Source organism: Diplotaxodon limnothrissa, linkage group LG2, assembly GCF_057381915.1.
Source record: "Diplotaxodon limnothrissa isolate DT_005_m linkage group LG2, D_limnothrissa_male_GT1.1, whole genome shotgun sequence".
Taxonomy (NCBI): domain Eukaryota; kingdom Metazoa; phylum Chordata; class Actinopteri; order Cichliformes; family Cichlidae; genus Diplotaxodon; species Diplotaxodon limnothrissa.
Genome location: NC_140597.1, coordinates 3,679,265 through 3,698,583, shown reverse-complemented (window position 1 = coordinate 3,698,583; position 19,319 = coordinate 3,679,265). Strand labels below are relative to the sequence as shown.

Sequence of the window (19,319 nt, the reverse complement as noted above, 5' to 3'; positions counted from 1 at the left end):
TTAAAACTTCTTTCAACAAAAAAATTCAGACAAATTTAATACAAATGTGACACAGCAAAAACCAAGCTAAATTCACAAAAGTTACATTTGTAACTTTATGTTTCCTAAAATGTTAAAGCATTTAGACTTACATGCAAGTATAATTTCTTTTACTTATCTTTGCTAATGTTAATTTTTAATGTAAAGATGTCAAAACGTGTTGGATTTTTGAATTGTTTTCATTTAGTATGCATATAGATCAATTCCCACTTACACATGTATGTTATTAATAAATGATTAACCTTCTGGTAAAACTTCACTGATCACTGTTGTTATGAAAACATATTTAGTTGTACATCTGTGTTGGTTTACATTTTATATATCTATTCTGTATAATAATGACCAATTTTTCTTCTTTGGCTCTCGGAGGAGGCGGACGGACTTTTTCTCTTCTCCCTTATCTTCCCTGCTTATGTCCTTGTCTAGTCTCCTGGGGTTTTTTTGTATTTTACCTGGAACACTCACTCACAGTCTGTTCTCTAAAACCTAAAAGAGGAATTATGGATTGGATCAACTGGTCCCTAAATGCAATCGACACCCCTTCTCAACGAGAAGTTTGGGCTCGGGTGAGCCTGAGTGCTGAAGATATCTACCTATTCGGAACCATGGTAACAGGGTTCTGGCGGATCGGAGCTGGCTTGGCCCTGACTTATCGAAGAATTAAGGAAGCGGAACCGGCTGTTCAAATCCCCACAAGGCTGCCCGCTATTCATAAATGGGGACTGTGTAGAAAGGGTGGCAAGCTTCCGCTTCCTGGGAGTCAATATAGAGGAGAACCTTTCCTGGAGTGTGAACACCTCCGAGCTGCTGAAAAAGGCCCAACAGAGACTGTACTTCCTGAGAATTCTCAGGAGGAATAACATCACACAGAGACTGCTGGTGTCCTTCTACAGAGCCACCATTGAGAGTGTTCTAACTTACTGCATATGCATCTGGTACACTAGCTGCACAGGGGCTCAGAGGAAAGCACTCCAAGGGATCATTAACACCGCCCAAAAGATCACTGGCTGCCCTCTCCCCACACTGGAAGTTCTACACAACGCCCACTGTTTTAAAAAGGCCCAAAACATCATAAAAGACACCTCACATCCTGGCCACTCCCTGTTCGAACTGTTGCCCTCAGGCAGACGGTACAGGGCAATCAGAGCAAGGACTAATAGACTCAAACACAGCTGTTATCCAACTGCAATAACACATCTGAATACTACAAAAAAATGTCCATCACGCCACTCTTGTGTTAATCTATGCACGGTCTGAAGCATGTGTGTGGGAATGTATGTGAATGTTTTACTGTTATATCTTATTAGTATTTTAAGTATTCTATCTATTTTATTTATTGAATTTTATTGTTTTATTTATATTTTGATATTGCTAGGGATGATGCAATGATCGGGGACCATTCTTAATTTCGTTGTTCTCATGACAATGACAATAAAGTTTCTGATTCTGATTCTGATTCTGATTCTGAATGGTGGGAGAGGCGTGAGTTTCTCAAAATGGGCTCATTGAGTCAGCACGGATAAGATCTTGGAGAGGCTACGGGTGCTGTGAATACTCAGAATAAGATCTCTGACTGCAGACTGGATACATCTCTGAAGGGCTAGCCCGGAATAACATCTCTGGGCACAAATCGGATGACATCTCGGGGAGGCACACTGCCGTGAGGTCTCAGAATCGGCTCCTTGAGCACAAGAAATGACAACATCATAGAACGCAAGTATGGCGAAGCTCGCGGCTCTCCAACGGGAGATTGAGAGACCAGTGTTGGACTGTAGAACTGCTTTGAAATTCATATGAGCTGTTCGCACTAAAGTAAAAAATAACATCAGTTATGCGGATACCTCTTTGGCGCCAGCTGCAAGGCCGGAGCTGAACAAAACACCCTGATAACGACTGTGTTGAGTCTGTTCCTTCCCATTCCATGCAAGGCCACCTGGGTTGGCTGGTAGACTGTTTACTTAGCCTGGCAGGGCGAAGGACACTGTCTCAGCTGAACTATGGACACGCACACGCACACATACACTGATACTGATAAGCACTCCTGACACATCACCCTCCCTACCCCGGATCCAACGCCACCTCCAATGCTTACCTCCCCTCTGATGTGGACATCGGGTCAGCTGGAGGCGCCGTCGAAGATTGCAGCGGTCCCAGATCAGATGTACACACTGGAACTCTTTCCCATGTTGCTGTCTGTGTTTATTGTGCTATGGTGTGTTGATATCTGTGCATTCCCGTATTATCCTTCTGTGTTACACATTTTGATGTTTTTTTCCTCGCTACCTAGCCTGACCTGTCTCCCCAATGTGATGTTTGTGTATTGTATGTACGGTCGGCAAGGTCTGTCATCTCGGATGTCGGCAAAAGACCTGCAACTGACAAATAAAGGCTATCTCATCTCATCTCATCTCAATCATATCAGTTTTCTTCATTTTAAATGTGAAAATGGACATCACTGCTACATTAATGAAAGAAAGCTACCCAGCCAATCATATATCTCCCAGCTGAACACTTGCACAAAAATGGAAAAGAAAGACAGAGTAGCAAGAAGCAGAGAGGCACCTTAGAGAACAGGGAGATGTTTTCCAAGAGTCTGTTGAGGGTGTTTTTTAATGGATCTAATTTAAAAAAAATATTTAAAACCTGTTTATTCTCAAAGGCTTGCACTTATCGTGTGTGTTAACTTGAATTTTATTTCTTTGTAAAGTTTATTTTGTTATTTTTTAGCTTCATAGAGTTGGTGACCTAAATAGATTTTTATTTTTTCATCTTTTATGTTAAGCACATTGAGATTATATAGCACATTTCATTATAAGTAAATAAAATGACCATTGCCAAACAGGCTGTTCTTTATGGCATTACAGCTGGAACTCTCAGTCTGTATCTTTGATTGGCTTTTCCTGCCCTGTGTCACAAATGTTTCATAGGATAATAGGATTATATGAGAGTTTGTACTAATAAGGTCAAGAGCCAATTTATACAGGTCTAAAAAATGTTTTTGTGGCCATTATTTAATGGCAAAAATTAAAAACCCCAAAAGGATATTTTGATTTGATTATTTGATTATTTAGATGTTCTGTGCTGATGGGCTGAAGATGTGTTTGACAAATCTGCAAAATATTTGTAGCTTTTCCCAAAAACCACATTTCAAGATGTCACTTTGACCGGTGGTGGTATCAGGTTTAAACAAAAAGATATAAGGGTAACCTAAAATTAATCTACCTATTTGCATCCTTAATTGTTACAGCAGGACTGAACACAGCAACACTCATCAGCTACCTTCTTTTACACCTGCCATGGGTGAGTACCTGGAATAGCTTAACTCTTGGGGTAACAAGACCAAATGACACGCTACACATCTCCACAAACCAAGACCACAACAAAATATAATATAAATGGTAAATATATTAAAACTTTAAGAAATAATTCAGTAATAATGTTTTAACCAGTTACCCGTGTTAGAGATCCCGATTTGTCACTTTAGTTTGTTTGCTATGTGTGTGATGAGTCACTATTTGCTTGTCTGCTTGGACAAGTGGTTATTGAGAGCTACATTTATGTTTGAAAGTTAATGCCCTCTCATGCCATTGTAAATAAACATTGAGTCTTTGCTTTGAGATTGTGCAGGATGTGGAACACCTAATGACCTAGAAAGTGGAACTTTTCAAAATGTGTTTAAAGCATAAAATTTGATTCAACGAAGACTCAAACTGCCATCCCTGGTGTAGTTATGCATGTTTGTGCCACCATCCTACATTCACTTTCTAAAGTAAACATTTTTGCTCAATCTGGCAATTCAGGAGCATTTTAATGAATTGTTTCCAATAATAGGAAGAAATGGGCAATGCATCAGCTTAGTTTGAGGACTTGTTGTGCAAGATCAATGTCACAGGAAGTGGCCTTCTGAGTCTATGTTTTGTGATAACCAATCAGATGTATGTGACAGTGTGACATGGAGGGTCCATGTTACCTCCTCCACCTCCTACACACTCAATGAAATACTTATTAGATCCCTAACAGAGGACACTGTCAAAATGTTTTTGTTCTGGGTTACACTGATTCTTCTTCATCGAGTATGTAAGTGCTTTCTTATTCTATCAAGTATTTTTTCCATATATGTCGGTTGGTCTTACATTTCTTTTTTCAGTTTTTTTATTGTTATTGACTGTTTTTATATTTTTTGTTTCAATTTAGCTGCACTCATTCCAATAACTACAGCTCAACTTGGGGGACCTGTCAACTTTACATGTGTTCTGCCCAAAACTGAGACCGGCCGAAGAGATATCCACTGGTACCATCAGAGAGCTGGTGACACACTGAAAATTATCTGGACACTGAAAGAATCGGCAACACCTAAGTTTGCACCTGCATTTGATAACTCAAGATGGGAAGCTAATTATGATAAAAATGTCAGCAACCTGACCATTCTGAAAACAAATCAAGACGACGAGGGAATCTATCACTGTGGGTTTACAGAGTGGCTCCAAGATACTACATGGAGCGGAACGTATTTGTTAGTAAAAGGTAATATTGTGATTTTTTTTTCTCAGCAGCTAAAGCTGTCTCTTGTAAATGTGAAAAAAAAAAAAACAAAACAATTAAAATGTCAATAAGCATTTTTGGAAAACCTACTAAACTTTCAATTTATATTGAAGATGTTTGCAGTGATCTTAATGGTTGTTTTAAGTGAAATATATTCTTAAGAATTTTATGACTAGCATGCATTACACCCATTTTTCTCAGGCTTTCAAAAGGTGCTTTATTGTCACATTTGTCAACACATTTGTATTAAACAGGAAACACCCAGACAGCAAACTACACTGTTGTTCAGGAGAAGACAGTCCATGCAGGAAATTCAGTGACTCTTCACTGTTCACTATTTTCTGATGCTGAAAATAAGACATGTCCAGGAGGTCACCACGTGTTCTGGTTCAGAGAAGCATCTCATCCTGATATCATTTACACTGAAGGAAACAGACATCATGAATGTGAGAAAAGATCTGAGGCTCAGCGGAGCTGTGTTTTTCGCTCTTCTAAAAATGTCAGCTCCTCTAACGCTGCGACTTACTATTGTGCTGTGGCCACATGTGGGCTGATATTATTTGGAAATGGAACTAAACAAGAAATGGGTATGACTATGAAATATATCATATCAGATAAATATTCATCTCTTTTAGAATCACTCCTTAGATGTTTTCTTTTTTTTGCAGTGCAAACAGCAGGTTCTGCATTTATTGCACTGGTGATAGCAATAATCTGCTTGGTTATTTCTCTAATTCTTAATGTTATTTTCATCTGTTGCCGAACTCCAGGAGCAGCATGTGAACAAATTAAAAGTAAGTTGTTTAAAATAAATGAAAAATCATAATAATATCGCTCTTCTTAACATTAAAAGTAACTTTCAAAGAAATAGGATTAGTAAAAGTAAATTTACATATCTTTCTATACATTTTATTATTAATATTGCTGACATCATGAACATCTCATTATGTATGATTCCATCAAGGTCAATAAGTTATTATTGAATTAGCCAGGTTAGAAACCCAATTTTAAAAAATAAAAATCAAGTAGATAATATTCCCCTTTCATCACCGTTATGCACAGAAAACAGCTCGTCACAAGCAAGGCGAGATGACTTGAGCCAAGCTGTGGATGACAGTGTAAGTAATAATATGGCATCATATTTTTAGTGATTTCTAACAACTTGATGTAATTATAAGAATTTTATTATTTCGCATAGATTGAAGGTGAACTGAACTATGCTGCACTGCAATTCTCTGGAAGGAAAACGACAAGAGGAAAGAAGAAGACGGATGAACTGGAAACTGAAGAAAGTGTGTACTCTCAAGTAAAATGCAGAATGTGAAAGTGTGTCGGTTGGGTTATAGTACTGATCTTTACTGGTGGCTGTAGCTCAGGTGGCAGAGCAGGTCAGCCACTAATCAGAAGGTCGGTGGTTCGATCCCAGGCTGCCTCCTGGCTGCATGCCAAATATCCTTGTGCAAGATACTAACCCCATGTTTGCCTACTGGTGGTGGTCAGAGGGCCCGGTGGCGCCTGTGTCCGGCAGCCTCGCCTCTGTCAGCGCGCCCCAGGGCAGCTGTGGCTACAATGTAGCTGCCATCACCAATGGGTGAATGACTGAATGTAGTTTAAAGCGCTTTGGGGTCCTATGGACTAGAAAAGCGCTATACAAATGCAGGCCATTTACCATCTTTTATATTGAAAATAAACAAATACAAAGAATTTGTTAGTAATTTTACTAAAAACATGATAATTTACATTCATTGTACCTATTGTGTTTTCCTGTTCTTGCTTTCCAGGTTATTTATTTATAATATGATGAATCAAATTAAATAAATAGTAATACATTGTATTACATACATAGTATACATGAGAGGTGGGCCGAGTATCCAAAAATTATACTCAAGTAAGAGTAGCATTACTTTAAAATATTATTACTCAAGTAAAAGTGAAAAGTAGTCGTCAAAAAAGTTACTCAAGTAAGAGTAAAAAAGTTCGCTGGATTCACATCCGCAAAGAAGACTATTATAAAGCAATGGTTCAGTCCTGACATTTGTATGGAATCATTCTGGATACGATGTCTTATCCGTGTTATTCATTTTGAACATACCACAGCAAAATTAAATAAAGCTCGACCCACGACTGTTGAAGCTTGGAAAATCTTCTCATCCAAAGTTATCTCCTGGAAGAGGCAATAACTGGTTTTGACTTTGTGTTTTTTTCTTTGCTGTCCCTATGCCTTGTGACCAATGTTTGCTTTGCTACTGCAGTTTACAGTTGTGCTGTATATGTCTGTACCCCCCCCCCGTTTTAAATCAATATAATGTCGATCACAAAAAAATAAAGTATATTGTTAGAAAAATATACTTTTCATGTTATAAAGTGATATAGCTCTATTTTTCTTTTGCCTGGGTGGCAGCTCTACGCTTCCATATCCGAGGCTTTTCAATGTGGCCTCACAAAATTATCACAACTACAACAACCATGAAAAGAGTTGGATGGACATTGCTGCTCAATCACAGCTGCCTGGTCAATGTTTTTCATCAGTAATTTAGCAAAGTTGATGGTGGTGTGTGTGTGTGTGTGTCTGTGTGAGTGAAAGATAGAGAGGGAGAGAGATTTTGTATGATAAGCTTCATGTTACGGACGCACAGTTTGAGCACTCAGGTCGCATCAGAGCATCAGGCCGTATAGTGTGAGACCTGCATCGTGACCTATGAACTTCTAACCCCTGAGATTTAATTGTACAGTTTGAGCAGGAGCTGAATAACGTGACTGAAAAAAATCGCAGTGTTTGCCCAGCTTAATGCAGACTGTTTAAACTAAACAAGCTGCTGTTTCACATAATAAACCCTGTCAGCCGCAGTATTGCCTTCTGTTTTAACAGTTAAAGCAGTAGAGACGAGCTGTTTACATGTGCGTGGAACTCTAGCTTGTTTAACCAGGCTAGCTGTTAGCTTATAGCTCACGCTAGCTAACCAGCGAGCAGTTAAAAGGTCAGCCGAAGCTGCACAAAACACCCACAAACTTATCTCACTACAACGTAGCGCCGAAAATATGACTTGCAGCTCGAGCTCGACACAGCGTCTGTAACATAAGACTGACATCCAGCTAACCACAGCTAAAAAGATATTTAGAGACTGTTTCCTCAGGTTACACGAGTTGAGTTGTTTCACGCTGAAAAGTTGGTTGGTTTTGGCTCTCACTGAAGACACCGACGCTGAATACACCGACGCTGATGACATAACTGTTCTTTTGTACTGCTTTTAAGAGAAACATTCTTAGTATATGAGTCCGAGGGTGTTCATCCTCTTCAGCTCTAGCGTAGACTCTGCCATGTTTTCATGTGTTTCTTCTTTCCGTGTGTCCGCTACTTTGAAACACTTGGGCCCAGTGTTGGTCAAGTTACTTGAAAAAAGTAATCAGTAACTAATTACTGATTACTTCCCCCAAAAAGTAATCCCGTTACTTTACTGATTACTTATTTTCAAAAGTAATTAATTACTTAGTTACTTAGTTACTTTTTAAAAACACGATTTACAACCTGAAGAGGTGATAAAGCGATAGATCTTTCAGCCCAATTCTACTTTTTCTGCATAAATCATCATACAAAATGTAATGAAATGGAAAAGTCTCTTTTTTTTACTTGTTTTATTAGTTTTATTCTTTTAACTTTATGCATCAAGCAAAAATGTAATTATCTGCAACATTCTCTGACTTGAATAAATTAGTTTAACATTTAAACCTATTTTCTGCACATTCCAGCACATAAAATAAAATATTTTTTGTGTTTACACTCACTCTTTCAAATAGATGCAAGTAAAACACAGTAGAAAATAAATAAAGTCAAAGACTCAGCGGTCCTGTTGCTCTATTTTCACCTGTAAAGCAGGACTACGGTAGGCGGAGGTTTACCCTGGTGCAGGTGTGCTGCGGTCAGTTGATGAATCCGCGAGTTTCTCTGTGAGTTTCCCATTACGTCGTAGCTACTCGGTGCTTGTTGGAAGTTTAGGGGTTTTTTTCGCTGTAAAAAGTTTTCTTCCTACGCACAGCGGACACTAATGTTTTTGTCACTTTTTATGGAATCAAACTCAAAGTAAGGTCAGTACTTCCACGCTTTAAACGCTGCACGCTCATACTCTCTCCCACAATCGATATGTGATCCATTGTTGATCTGCACACAGCTGTTGTCACCAACGGCGCACTCGCTTAAGTCACTGTCATGAGACATTCTCGCAAAAAAATCACGGTTTTAGTAACGCAGTAACGCAGCGTTCCTACGGGAAAGTAACGGTAATCTAATTACCGATTTTGCAATAGTAATCCCTTACTTTACTCGTTACTTGAAAAAAGTAATCAGATTACAGTAACGCGTTACTGCCCATCTCTGCTTGGGCCGCTCTGTCCGCCACAGGCTGTATCCCAATTCAGGGTCTGCAGCCTTAAAGGCCGCATTTTAAGGCCGATTACGTCACAGCGACGCGACGAAGGCTGTCCCAATTTGAAGGCTGCTCGAAATGCGGCCCTCAAATGCGTCCTTCATTTCCCTGAATTTCAAGGACGTGGCGGTGTAGACTTCGTGGCCCAACATATCCCAGAATGCATAGCGCGGCGGTGGGTGTGGATAATTTTGCCGAAAAAAAACGGTGGAAGAGGGGCGCCCGAAGAGTAAACTTTAAGTAAGTACTGAATATATTGTCACTTATTTATGTGCAAATGTTTAATAACGAAGAACATTAAAACATGACTGTTGGCCAAATGTTGGCAAAGTTATGTGACATTAGTGACGTTTGTACTAACTTGGTTTTAAAGCCTTTACTTTAAAATATACGCCGTTCAATAGCTGAGCTTAATCTTACAGAGAATGATCAAAGCTCATGTTGAAACAAACAAACAAATGAACAAAAGATTTTCTCCTTCATTTCTGTCAAACAAAGCTGTATGACACGTTTCCAGCTGTTAGTATCATGGTTGCTAGGCAACCTGGGCAGCGCAACGGAGGCTAGACCGTCCCATTTCACAAGCCTCGCACTTCTGGCCTTAGTGGCCTAAAGTACGCGGCCCTTGAGGATCGTTGAGGCTGCGTACTTTGAGGCTGCAGACCCTGAATTGGGATACAAACTGGTCATGTGACTGCATGACCACATCTGATTGGTAAAAAAGTTACCGGAAACTCCACTGGCGGCATGTTATCTAATGTGTTAAACTAATTATTTTTTAAAAAGTAACAAATCGAATTTTGCAAATGTAGCGGAGTAAAAGTACCGTTTCTTCTTCACAAATCTGCTCAAGTAAAAGTAAAAAGGATCGTGCAAAAAATGTACTTTAAAAGTAATTTTTTTTCAAAAACTTACTCAAGTAAATGTAACGGAGTAAATGTAATTCGTTACTACCCACCTCTGGTATACATAGTATTACAGTAGTGCAATATTATCATGATGGTTTCATCACATGATTCAGTGATTTCAGCCTAATAGTTCAATCAGTCCCCCCACCTCAGCATTCGAATGCCTATAACAAAAGCGCTGGGATAAGGTTTCATTCACACTTTACTCTTATCAAATCAAAAATTTGTTGTCACAAGGGCAGAACAGACCCAGAACAGACAAGCTGAATTCAGAATACAAGACACATGTTTATTTACAATAACACACCTGGTCCACCACCTCCGGCTGCCGAGGTGCCCCACACGGATCCTCCACTGCTTCCCCATCCGCAGCATATGCCTGTGGTGATGGCGGTGGTGGTGTCCACAGCAGCACCACCAGATTCGCTCAGTTTGATGCCGCAGCTCTTCCCGCTGGCGGCGCACCTCTCCTGTTCCCCCCGCATGACCGCCATATTGGCCACCAGCTGAGCCAGCTCCTCCCTTTTCTGGCTCTCTCATGGGCCTGCCGTCTGCCTCATGGATTTCAGCACCAATGTGGCGTAACTGAGACACGGCGGGACCACAGATTCGGTGTTAGAGCCATTTTATTTATTCTGGCTCCAGCTCTCGGCTGTCAGTCGCACCACATCACACCACAAAACTAACTCACAACAACCCCAATTCCCCTTATGTAGGTCGGCAGGGGCAATTGCGGACCACCACACCTAAAGGGGGGGCCTACCAAGTGTGGGTGTTATGGAGAACAGTTTAAGAGTTTGATCTTTATTGCCTCACTAAAATGTGTTTGTCCTATTGTGGCCACTGGAGCTTTGATTATGCACTTGAATTCATAGGAGTAAGAAAACAACATTCAATTCACTGCAGTCTATTGACATCTAGCGGTGAGATAGTACACACTCTGCTTAAATGGCATTTCTCTTTTCTTTGTATTTAGAAATCTTAAAACAAAATTTCAATCTTTCATTGAATCTGTGACTCAGATTTTAAAACGATGCATCAAATTTTTCAACAAGTCAGATAAAGAAGGCCTGTCTTGACCATTAAATATATACCCATTATCCCTGATTGGGATTTTAGGTTTTGCCAAGCTAGCGGATGCAAAGAAAGAATGCCTATTTCTAATTAGAAAGCAAATCATGGCTAAAATTTTGTAGTTCGCCATCATTCTGGATTTACCTCTGGCTGCACTATGGAGTTGACATGTGTGATTTCTATTAACATATGTCATTAATGCTGATTAAATTTGCTACATAAAAATACCCATATTAATTCATTCTGATCTTCTTTGGGTAAGGGGCATTGGTTCAAGATGCTTTTGAGCTCTACAGGAGACAAAATGTAGAGTTCTGACTCTGAAATGCAAATTATGATGTATTTGAAGTATTAGTAACATAAGACCCAATATAATATCTTTTTTATTGACATAAATTGAGTGAAAAGTAAAAATTGAACAATCAATTGCAATAGAAGATGAAAGAGAGGTAATACATTTTACAAAGCACCAGAGGAGTTAAATGTGACAGGAAGTGTACATCTGAATGTATTCTGGCTTAACCAATCAGATACAATTTTCCATCTGACCTGAAACAATCATCTCACCTCCTTCACTCAGTGAATTACCAGTAAGGTCCACGACAAGAAGCAGTGTCAGGATGATCGTCTTCTGGGTTACATTGTTTTGTCTTCATGAAGGATGTAAGTGTTTTTTTTTTATTTTATCTAAAAATGTATCTGTTAACAATTTACACACCAATAGATTTGCGATTGACAGTTACCATGTAAAAAAATGTTTTACTTTTCCATCTCTTTTCCTTAATTCAGATTCTCTGGTTCCAGTTGAAACTGTTCAGCTTGGTGAACCAGCAACCTTAACATGTGCTATTCCCAAAGAGCTCAGCATTAGAGGAGTCAACTGGTACAAGCAGAGTGTCGGGGATACTCTTAAATTAATAGTTACACTGTATAAATCTACAGCTGATTTTGGTCCTGGATTTTCGAGCTTAAGATTCGGAGTATACGATGGTAAGAATTTCACCAGCTTGACCATTTTAAAGACAGTTCAAGAGGATGAGGGACTCTATCACTGTGCAAACACAGAATGGATTGGAACTACATGGAGTGGGACGTATTTGTTAGTAAAAGGTAATAAGCCAACCTACTTTTACAAACTTTGAAAATTTGTCCAAGCATGTTTTGAAGAATGTCTTTGTAATTGCACAGGAAACACTCAGAGGACATCAAACTATGCAGTCAGTCAGTTGCTGATAGAATCAAATCCAGTCCGTCCAGGAGACACAATGACGCTCCAGTGTTCAGTCTTCTCTGACTCTGACAACAAGACATGTCCAGGAGGTCTCAATATTATCTGGGTCAGAGAGGGATCAAATAAATCTCAACCAAACATCATCTACACTGACAGAAACAGAAGTAATGGATGTGAGAATCGATCAGAGACTCAGAAGACATGTGTTTATCGCTTCTCTAAGAACGTCAGCTCCTCTGATGCTGGGACTTACTACTGTGCTGTGGCCACATGTGGGGAGATATTATTTGGAAATGGAGCTAAACTAGATATCCAAGGTAGCTCTATCAATCAATCATAATTAACTATTACCAATTTTTAGTGAACGTTCACAGCAATGTCATTATTGGGTGACATTGCTGTTGAGTAGTGGAAGTTATATGCCAAATATGTTGATAATGTAATGTGTAAATATTTGTTAATGTTTTGTTAATTTTTGACACTTAGGAGATGTGTTTATTGTATATATTTTAAATTTTTCATGATTAGTCTATTCTTTGTATGTTTTGTTTATATTCTCTGTTAATAGTTAGTGTTTATTTGTTCCCTTTGTGTTCCCACTGTGTAGTTATAGCTGAGTGTTATTTACTGTCTTGCTACGTTCACCTCTTCCTTGTTTTCCATTTCTGTGTCTCATTCCCCTGATTAGTGTTCGGTGCGTCTGTGAGTATAAATAGTGATGTCTTCTCTTGTCCTTTGTCAAACTGTCTGTTGGAGTTCTGTTTGCCTTTTGTATGTGGACTTTTAATTTTTTTTTTTTGTTTTTACATATTTTTCTGTCACCCAAAAATAAAGGCAGGCTTTTGTTTGTAATGTAATAATGTGACAGATTGTGAACAACAGGAGCAAGGCTGAAAATTATTTTTCTGTTTGTTTTTTGTAGTGTTACCCACACAGTCAGCATTTATTCAGCTGACAATATTAATAGTATTTTTGGCAATTTCTGTCATTGGAAACGTGTTCCTCATCTGCAACCGAAGAGTATGTAAAAAACTTCAAAGTAAGTGTTACGAGAAACTGAAAATATTTAAAAGATGAAACTTGTGCAAATTATATTGAAATGATGAAAAGACTGATACATCTTATATATATATTATATATTATAATTATAATGTAAAATATAATGTAAAAGGCCCTAGCAGTGCTTAAGTTCTGCAAATAACTTATTTCTTTAAGTGAGATTTTTATCAATGACAAAACGTTCTCAGGGACATGCAATAGTAAGTTAATTTCACTAATATATAAATATATTTATTATTTTGTTTATCCTTAGGAAAAGAAAGTGCTATAGCATATGCACAAACTGACACCTCATGCCAACCAGTAAGTGATGAAAATTAGTGTTATTCACTTCAAATATGTCAGAAAATGTTAAATGACACTTCATAGATAACATGTTTTATGTTACCACACAGACTGTCGTGGATGAAGAACTAAACTACGCTGCACTGAATTTCTCTGAAAGAAAAACAAGAGGAAGAAGGAAGAGAGAGTGTGCTGAAGACAGTGTCTACTCTCATGTTAAATGCTGATGTTAATAACGATGTTTAGCATCTCCTGAAATTAAAATTGATCCTGACATCTTGTTTTTGTTTGGGTTTTTTTATTAATATTTAAAGGTTGACAGTTAATTTTCAATCTTGCTGAAAATACTTTGACTGCCAAAACCTTAAACTTAGTTGTGTTGCATTTCTGGCATTCTTGAGTTTTAATTGTATGAACTGTTTTGTAGTCATGCTTTCTGGAATAAATAAATATACATTTGCCTCAAAAGTGTCTTTTATGTTTAAAGCAAGACAATGCAGGCAAAAAAGAACCCTAAAAGAACAAAAACAATCATTTCAGTACTCAGTATACTAAGTGGACCGGTTTAGCAGATACATGGAGTCATGAACATCCACTGCAGTGATGAAATGGAACCATTGGTTTGTAGGGTAAAGCCTCCAGTTCAGTTTTTGTCTGTCTTCTTTACTTGTTTTTTTTGGCTTCTTTGTTTGATTTTTTTAACTGAGTGTAACAGATGATGGTTAAATCTGACTGAGAAGACACTGCATGCATATAGCAACCACAACCTAAATAATTTACAAAATGAACATCAAACTGTCTTAAAAGTAGTGATCACGACCACAAATCAAGGGCACAGTAATTACATTCCTGGACAAAGAAGACATGTGTACCATGGAATTTCCTGATCAAATTACTGTAATTCTTCAACCATTTGAGTAGAGCAATGCTTAACTGGTTCCGGTAAGTATGTTTAGCTCATTAATTTGGATATTAATTTGTACAAGTTGTTATTATGCGCTATATTTATGTTTACAAGGTACATGGCCTCTAATGTACATATAATTAAGCACATATGGAGACTAAACTTTTAGATGGGGCTGAGTGTGGAACACCTATTAAATTAAAAAGTGAAAATGTAAGGTGTGTTTAAAGCATAAAAATTGTATCAAAAAAGTCCTGCAAATGTTCTCTAAAATGCAGAGTGTGACTATAGTGTTAGCTTTCTGCTTGCTTAAGGTTTAAGGGCAAAAATAACAATCACTTAGAGACGGATAAAATTGTAGTTCATAATTTGGACAAATGCAAGAGAAGATGAAATTGAAGTGAAAGGTTTTACAAAGCCCAGGAAGAAGAATTTCGAATCTGTCATCCCCCCATCCATCTTCTGCTCCTTATCTTATATAACCCAATCTTCTCCCCAACCGCCTCATCTTGGAAGAGACTGGTCAAGGGGAGAGGCACAGGTGTGCCCTGATGCCTCCTCCTAGTCGAACATTCCTGAAATACCTCTCCCAGGAAGCATCCTGATCAAATGCCTGAACCACCTCAACTGGCTCCTCATGGCTCTACCCTTTAGAGGAAGCTCATTTCAGGTGCTTGTATCCACAACCTTAAGCATCTATTCTGTGTTAACCAATCACATGCATTTTACTGTCTTAGGTAATACAATTATTTCACCTCTTTTAATCACTAAAATACAAGCGAGATCACCAACAACAAGCAGTCTTAAGGATTTTCTTCATCAAGGATGTAAGTGCTCTTCAAATATGTTGTCAAAAAATTGGTATAAGCAGAAAACATGTCATGTGAAGAATAATATAAAATAATTTTGCATTAGACTGTTTCCATATCATATGTATTTGATTCTATGGCCTTTCTTACCTGAAATTTGGTCCCGATTTGCAGAGGCAAATTGTGCGGCAAGAAAGAGAAGTGGACCCAAGAGCAGGCACTGGTTACTGTGAGTGAGTTTATTTACAGGTGTGGGGATACAAACAGAAGAGGGGATGGCATGAACAAAAACTAAGGAAAACCTAAACTGGGAAAACTAAGAAACAAGAAACCAAACCTGAAACGCGAGGAGACTGAGGGCAGAGGTAACACAGGGCACAACAAACAGCTTGGTAAAACATGGTGCTATTTGTCTTATCTCCTTCACGTCACCCCTAACTGGTCAAGGCAGATGGCTGCTCCTCTTTGAGCCTAGATTTGCAGGAGGTTTCTTTCTATTAAAAGGAAGTTTTTCCTTCCCACTGTTGCAGAAGGGTTTACTCAAAGGGGGTCTTATTATAGTTGGGTTTTTTCTGTATGAAGTGCCTTGAGGCAACTGTTGTTGTGATTTGGCGCTATATAAATAAAATTTAATTGAATAAGATTGTGTTTGCCTGTTATTGTGTTCCTGTTTGTGTGATGTTGTAGATTATGCAATTAACAGCATCACTCATAATATCATTATGATCTCACAGTTTACCTAATAAAGAGTTCAGCAGTAGGGGAGTAGTACGGGAAGCATCTGCAGTGATGAGATGATCCTGCAGTGACCCTGTGTTAGTAGCTTTTTGGTAAATGAAGGCTGCTTCTAACAGCTTGGATGAGTTTACGGACACTGTCACCTCCTATATCCACTTCAGTGAGGAGAGCATTGTGCCATTACGCACCAGGGTGAGTTATAACAATGACAAACCCTGGTTTACTCCTAAGCTCAAAAAGCTGTGGCTGGAAAAGAGAAAGGCGTTCAGAAGCGGAGACAGGGACTGCTACAGAGAGGCCAAGTACAGGTTCACTAAAGAAGTGAACGTTGCTAAACATCAGCACTCTGAGAAGATGCAGCAGCAGATCTCAGAGAATGACTCGGCCTCTGTGTGGAAAGGTTTTAGGAATATCACCAACTACAAGCCTAAAACCCCCCACTCCACTGATGACTTGCTCTTGGCCAACACCCTCAACGACTTCTACTGTCGTTTTGACGAGCCATCAGGCAGCCTTCACACCTCCAACGACCCCAACAATAGAGGCACTTTGGACACTCATTCCCCCACCTCTCCCCCCTCCATAGAGCCATCACCCCCATCAAACACTTCACCTACAACACCCCCCTCCTCACCCCACACAAAAGAGGATTTCACACCACCTCCTCCCACCACAACTCTTCATATTCATGAAGCAGGTGTGAGGAAGCAGTTTAAGAGTCTGAATGCTCGGAAAGCTCCCGGCCCAGACGGTGTGTCTCCTGCCACCCTCAGACACTGTGCAAACGAGCTGGCCCCAGTGTTTTCTGGCATTTTCAACTCCTCACTGCAGGCATGTCATGTGCCTGCCTGCTTCAAGTCCTCTACCATAATCCCTGTCCCCAAGAAACCTAGGATCACTGGACTAAATGACTACAGACCCGTGGTTCTGACATCTGTGGTCATGAAGTCATTTGAGCGCCTGGTTCTCTCCTATCTCAAGACCCTCACGGGCCCCCTCCTGGACCCCCTGCAGTTTGCATACAGAGCCAACAGGTCTGTAGATGACGCCATCAACATGGCCCTACACTTCATCCTGCAGCATCTGGACTCCCCAGGAACCTACGCCAGGATCCTGTTTGTGGACTTCAGCTCTGCCTTCAACACCATCCTTCCAGACCATCTCCGAGGCAAGCTTTCCCAGATGAATGTGCCTGATCCCATCTGCCGGTGGATCACTGACTTCCTGACGGACAGGAAGCAGCACGTGAGGCTGGGAAAGAATGTCTCGGACTCCCGGACCATCAGCACCGGCTCCCCTCAGGGCTGTGTTCTTTCTCCTCTGCTCTTCTCCCTGTACACCAACTGCTGCACCTCCACCCACCAGTCTGTCAAGCTAATCAAGTTTGCAGATGACACCACCGTCATTGGGCTCATCTCTGACGGGGATGAGTCTGCCTACAGGAGGGAGGTTGAACGTCTGGTGTCCTGGTGCAGCCACAACAACCTGGTGCTGAATGCCCAGAAGACAGTGGAGATTATTGTGGACTTCAGGAAGCACACAGCCCCACTCCCCCCCATCATCCTGACTGACACCCCCATCACCTCTGTGGACTCATTCCGCTTCCTGGGTACCACCATCACCCAGGAGCTGAAGTGGGAGCCCACCATCACCTCCGTCATCAAGAAAGCCCAGCAGAGGATGTACTTCCTGAGGCAGCTGAAGAAATTCAACCTGCCAACACGGACGATGATGCAGTTCTACACTGCAATCATCGAGTCCATCCTCACCTCCTCCATCACCGTGTGGTACGCTGGAGCCACTATCAGGGACAAACAGAGACTGCAGCGTGTTGTGCGCTCTGCTGAGAAGGTGATTGGCTGCAGACTCCCATCTTTGCAGGACCTGTACACCTCCAGGACATTGCGGCGTGCAGCTCGGATCTCAGCTGACCCTTCTCACCCTGGACACAGTCTGTTTGACCTGCTCCCCTCAGGCAGGAGGCTCCGGTCCATTTGCACCAGAACCTCTCGCCATAAGAACAGTTTCTTCCCCTCTGCTGTTGGACACATGAACAATAACCGTATGACTGTTCCCACCACTAACACATGACCCTACGCTGTGTTCACTGCATCATTCCATGTTTGGCACTGATCACCACCTGCACTCATGTATATATCTACTTAGCACTTTTAATTCTTATTCTTATTTTTATTTTTATTTATTTATTTTTTCATGTCTATTTAAGCGTAATTTATGACCGTATGTTTGCACCGAAGCACCGCAGCAATTTCCTAATGTTGTAAACCTGCTCAACATTTGGCAATAAACCCTTTCTGATTCTGATCTGATTCTGATTCTAAATAGAGAGCTGGCCATGAAAGTAAAACTGTGGATTCTGGATTCTGTGGATTATTTATTGGCACAAATTTTGGGTAATGACTAAAACAGTTAGATCACAGATATAGAGAGCAGAAAAGAGCTCCCAGAGCATATCAGAACTCAATCCTAGAACCTTTCTCCATCATAAGGAGACAGCAGAGGTGGTTCGGAGATCCGGTATTAATCTGGGATGAATCTGGGATTCAGTAAGACACTTCCTTGTCTTACTGACCAATTACTCACCTAGAAATGAACAGCAGGTATTGACAATACACTGAGTGAAAAATTGAGATTTACTGATATATATTTACTATTTTAATATTTCTCTTTCTCTCCATGAGTTGAAATATATTTTTAAAAAAATCTTTCATTGGTCTGCATTACCTGTTCATCATCTCAGCTCATGAAATAGATGGGATGTTTTTAATAGGTCAGGAAAAAAGGCTGTCTTGACCAATAAAGAGTTGATATTATCTCGTTATAATACCCATTATTGGGTTCATAGGTTTTGTCAAGCCAGCTGATGCAAAGAAAACATCCATATTCTAATTTAAAAAAATCATGTAGCTTATGCTCAGCATCATTCTGGATTTACCTCTAGCTCCACCGTGGGGTTATCGAGTGAGACTTGACATATCTCATTAATGCTAATTAAATTCGCTACAAAAATTACCAATTGGTTATTATTTTTTATAGGAGCTTAAACCATCTCCTTAGGCCAAGAAACATTGGTTCACCCTGCTCTTCAGCACTTCGGGGTGTCATGACCTCTGAACTATAAAATACCCAACCTGCACATTTCCTCTGAAATGCAGAGTGTGAAATGTTTGAGGTATTTTTTACATAAGATCCAAGAACAAGAAAAAAACATCAAATAAACAGCGTTCAAAAGTAGCCAAAAGTAAAAACTGAATAATTTGGAAAATTGCAATAGAACATGAAAGAGAG

General features: G+C 39.8%; 2 protein-coding genes across 2 annotated transcripts; both read left to right on the top strand.

Annotated features, from left to right (window-relative positions):
- The first annotated feature begins 4,073 nt into the window (after positions 1–4,073).
- On the top strand, positions 4,074–5,905 carry LOC146638065 (uncharacterized). The gene is made up of 6 exons (XM_085365817.1): positions 4,074–4,116; positions 4,234–4,563; positions 4,836–5,168; positions 5,250–5,375; positions 5,644–5,699; positions 5,780–5,905. Exons 1-6 carry the CDS (start codon positions 4,074–4,076, stop codon positions 5,903–5,905), a joined length of 1,014 nt encoding a protein of 337 aa, XP_085221943.1.
- A 5,699-nt stretch (positions 5,906–11,604) lies between these two features.
- On the top strand, positions 11,605–13,786 carry LOC146638064 (uncharacterized). The gene is made up of 6 exons (XM_085359991.1): positions 11,605–11,647; positions 11,774–12,094; positions 12,173–12,532; positions 13,138–13,254; positions 13,528–13,577; positions 13,670–13,786. The coding sequence occupies exons 1-6, from the start codon at positions 11,605–11,607 to the stop codon at positions 13,784–13,786; spliced, it is 1,008 nt and encodes a 335-aa protein (XP_085216117.1).
- The last annotated feature ends 5,533 nt before the right edge of the window (positions 13,787–19,319 follow it).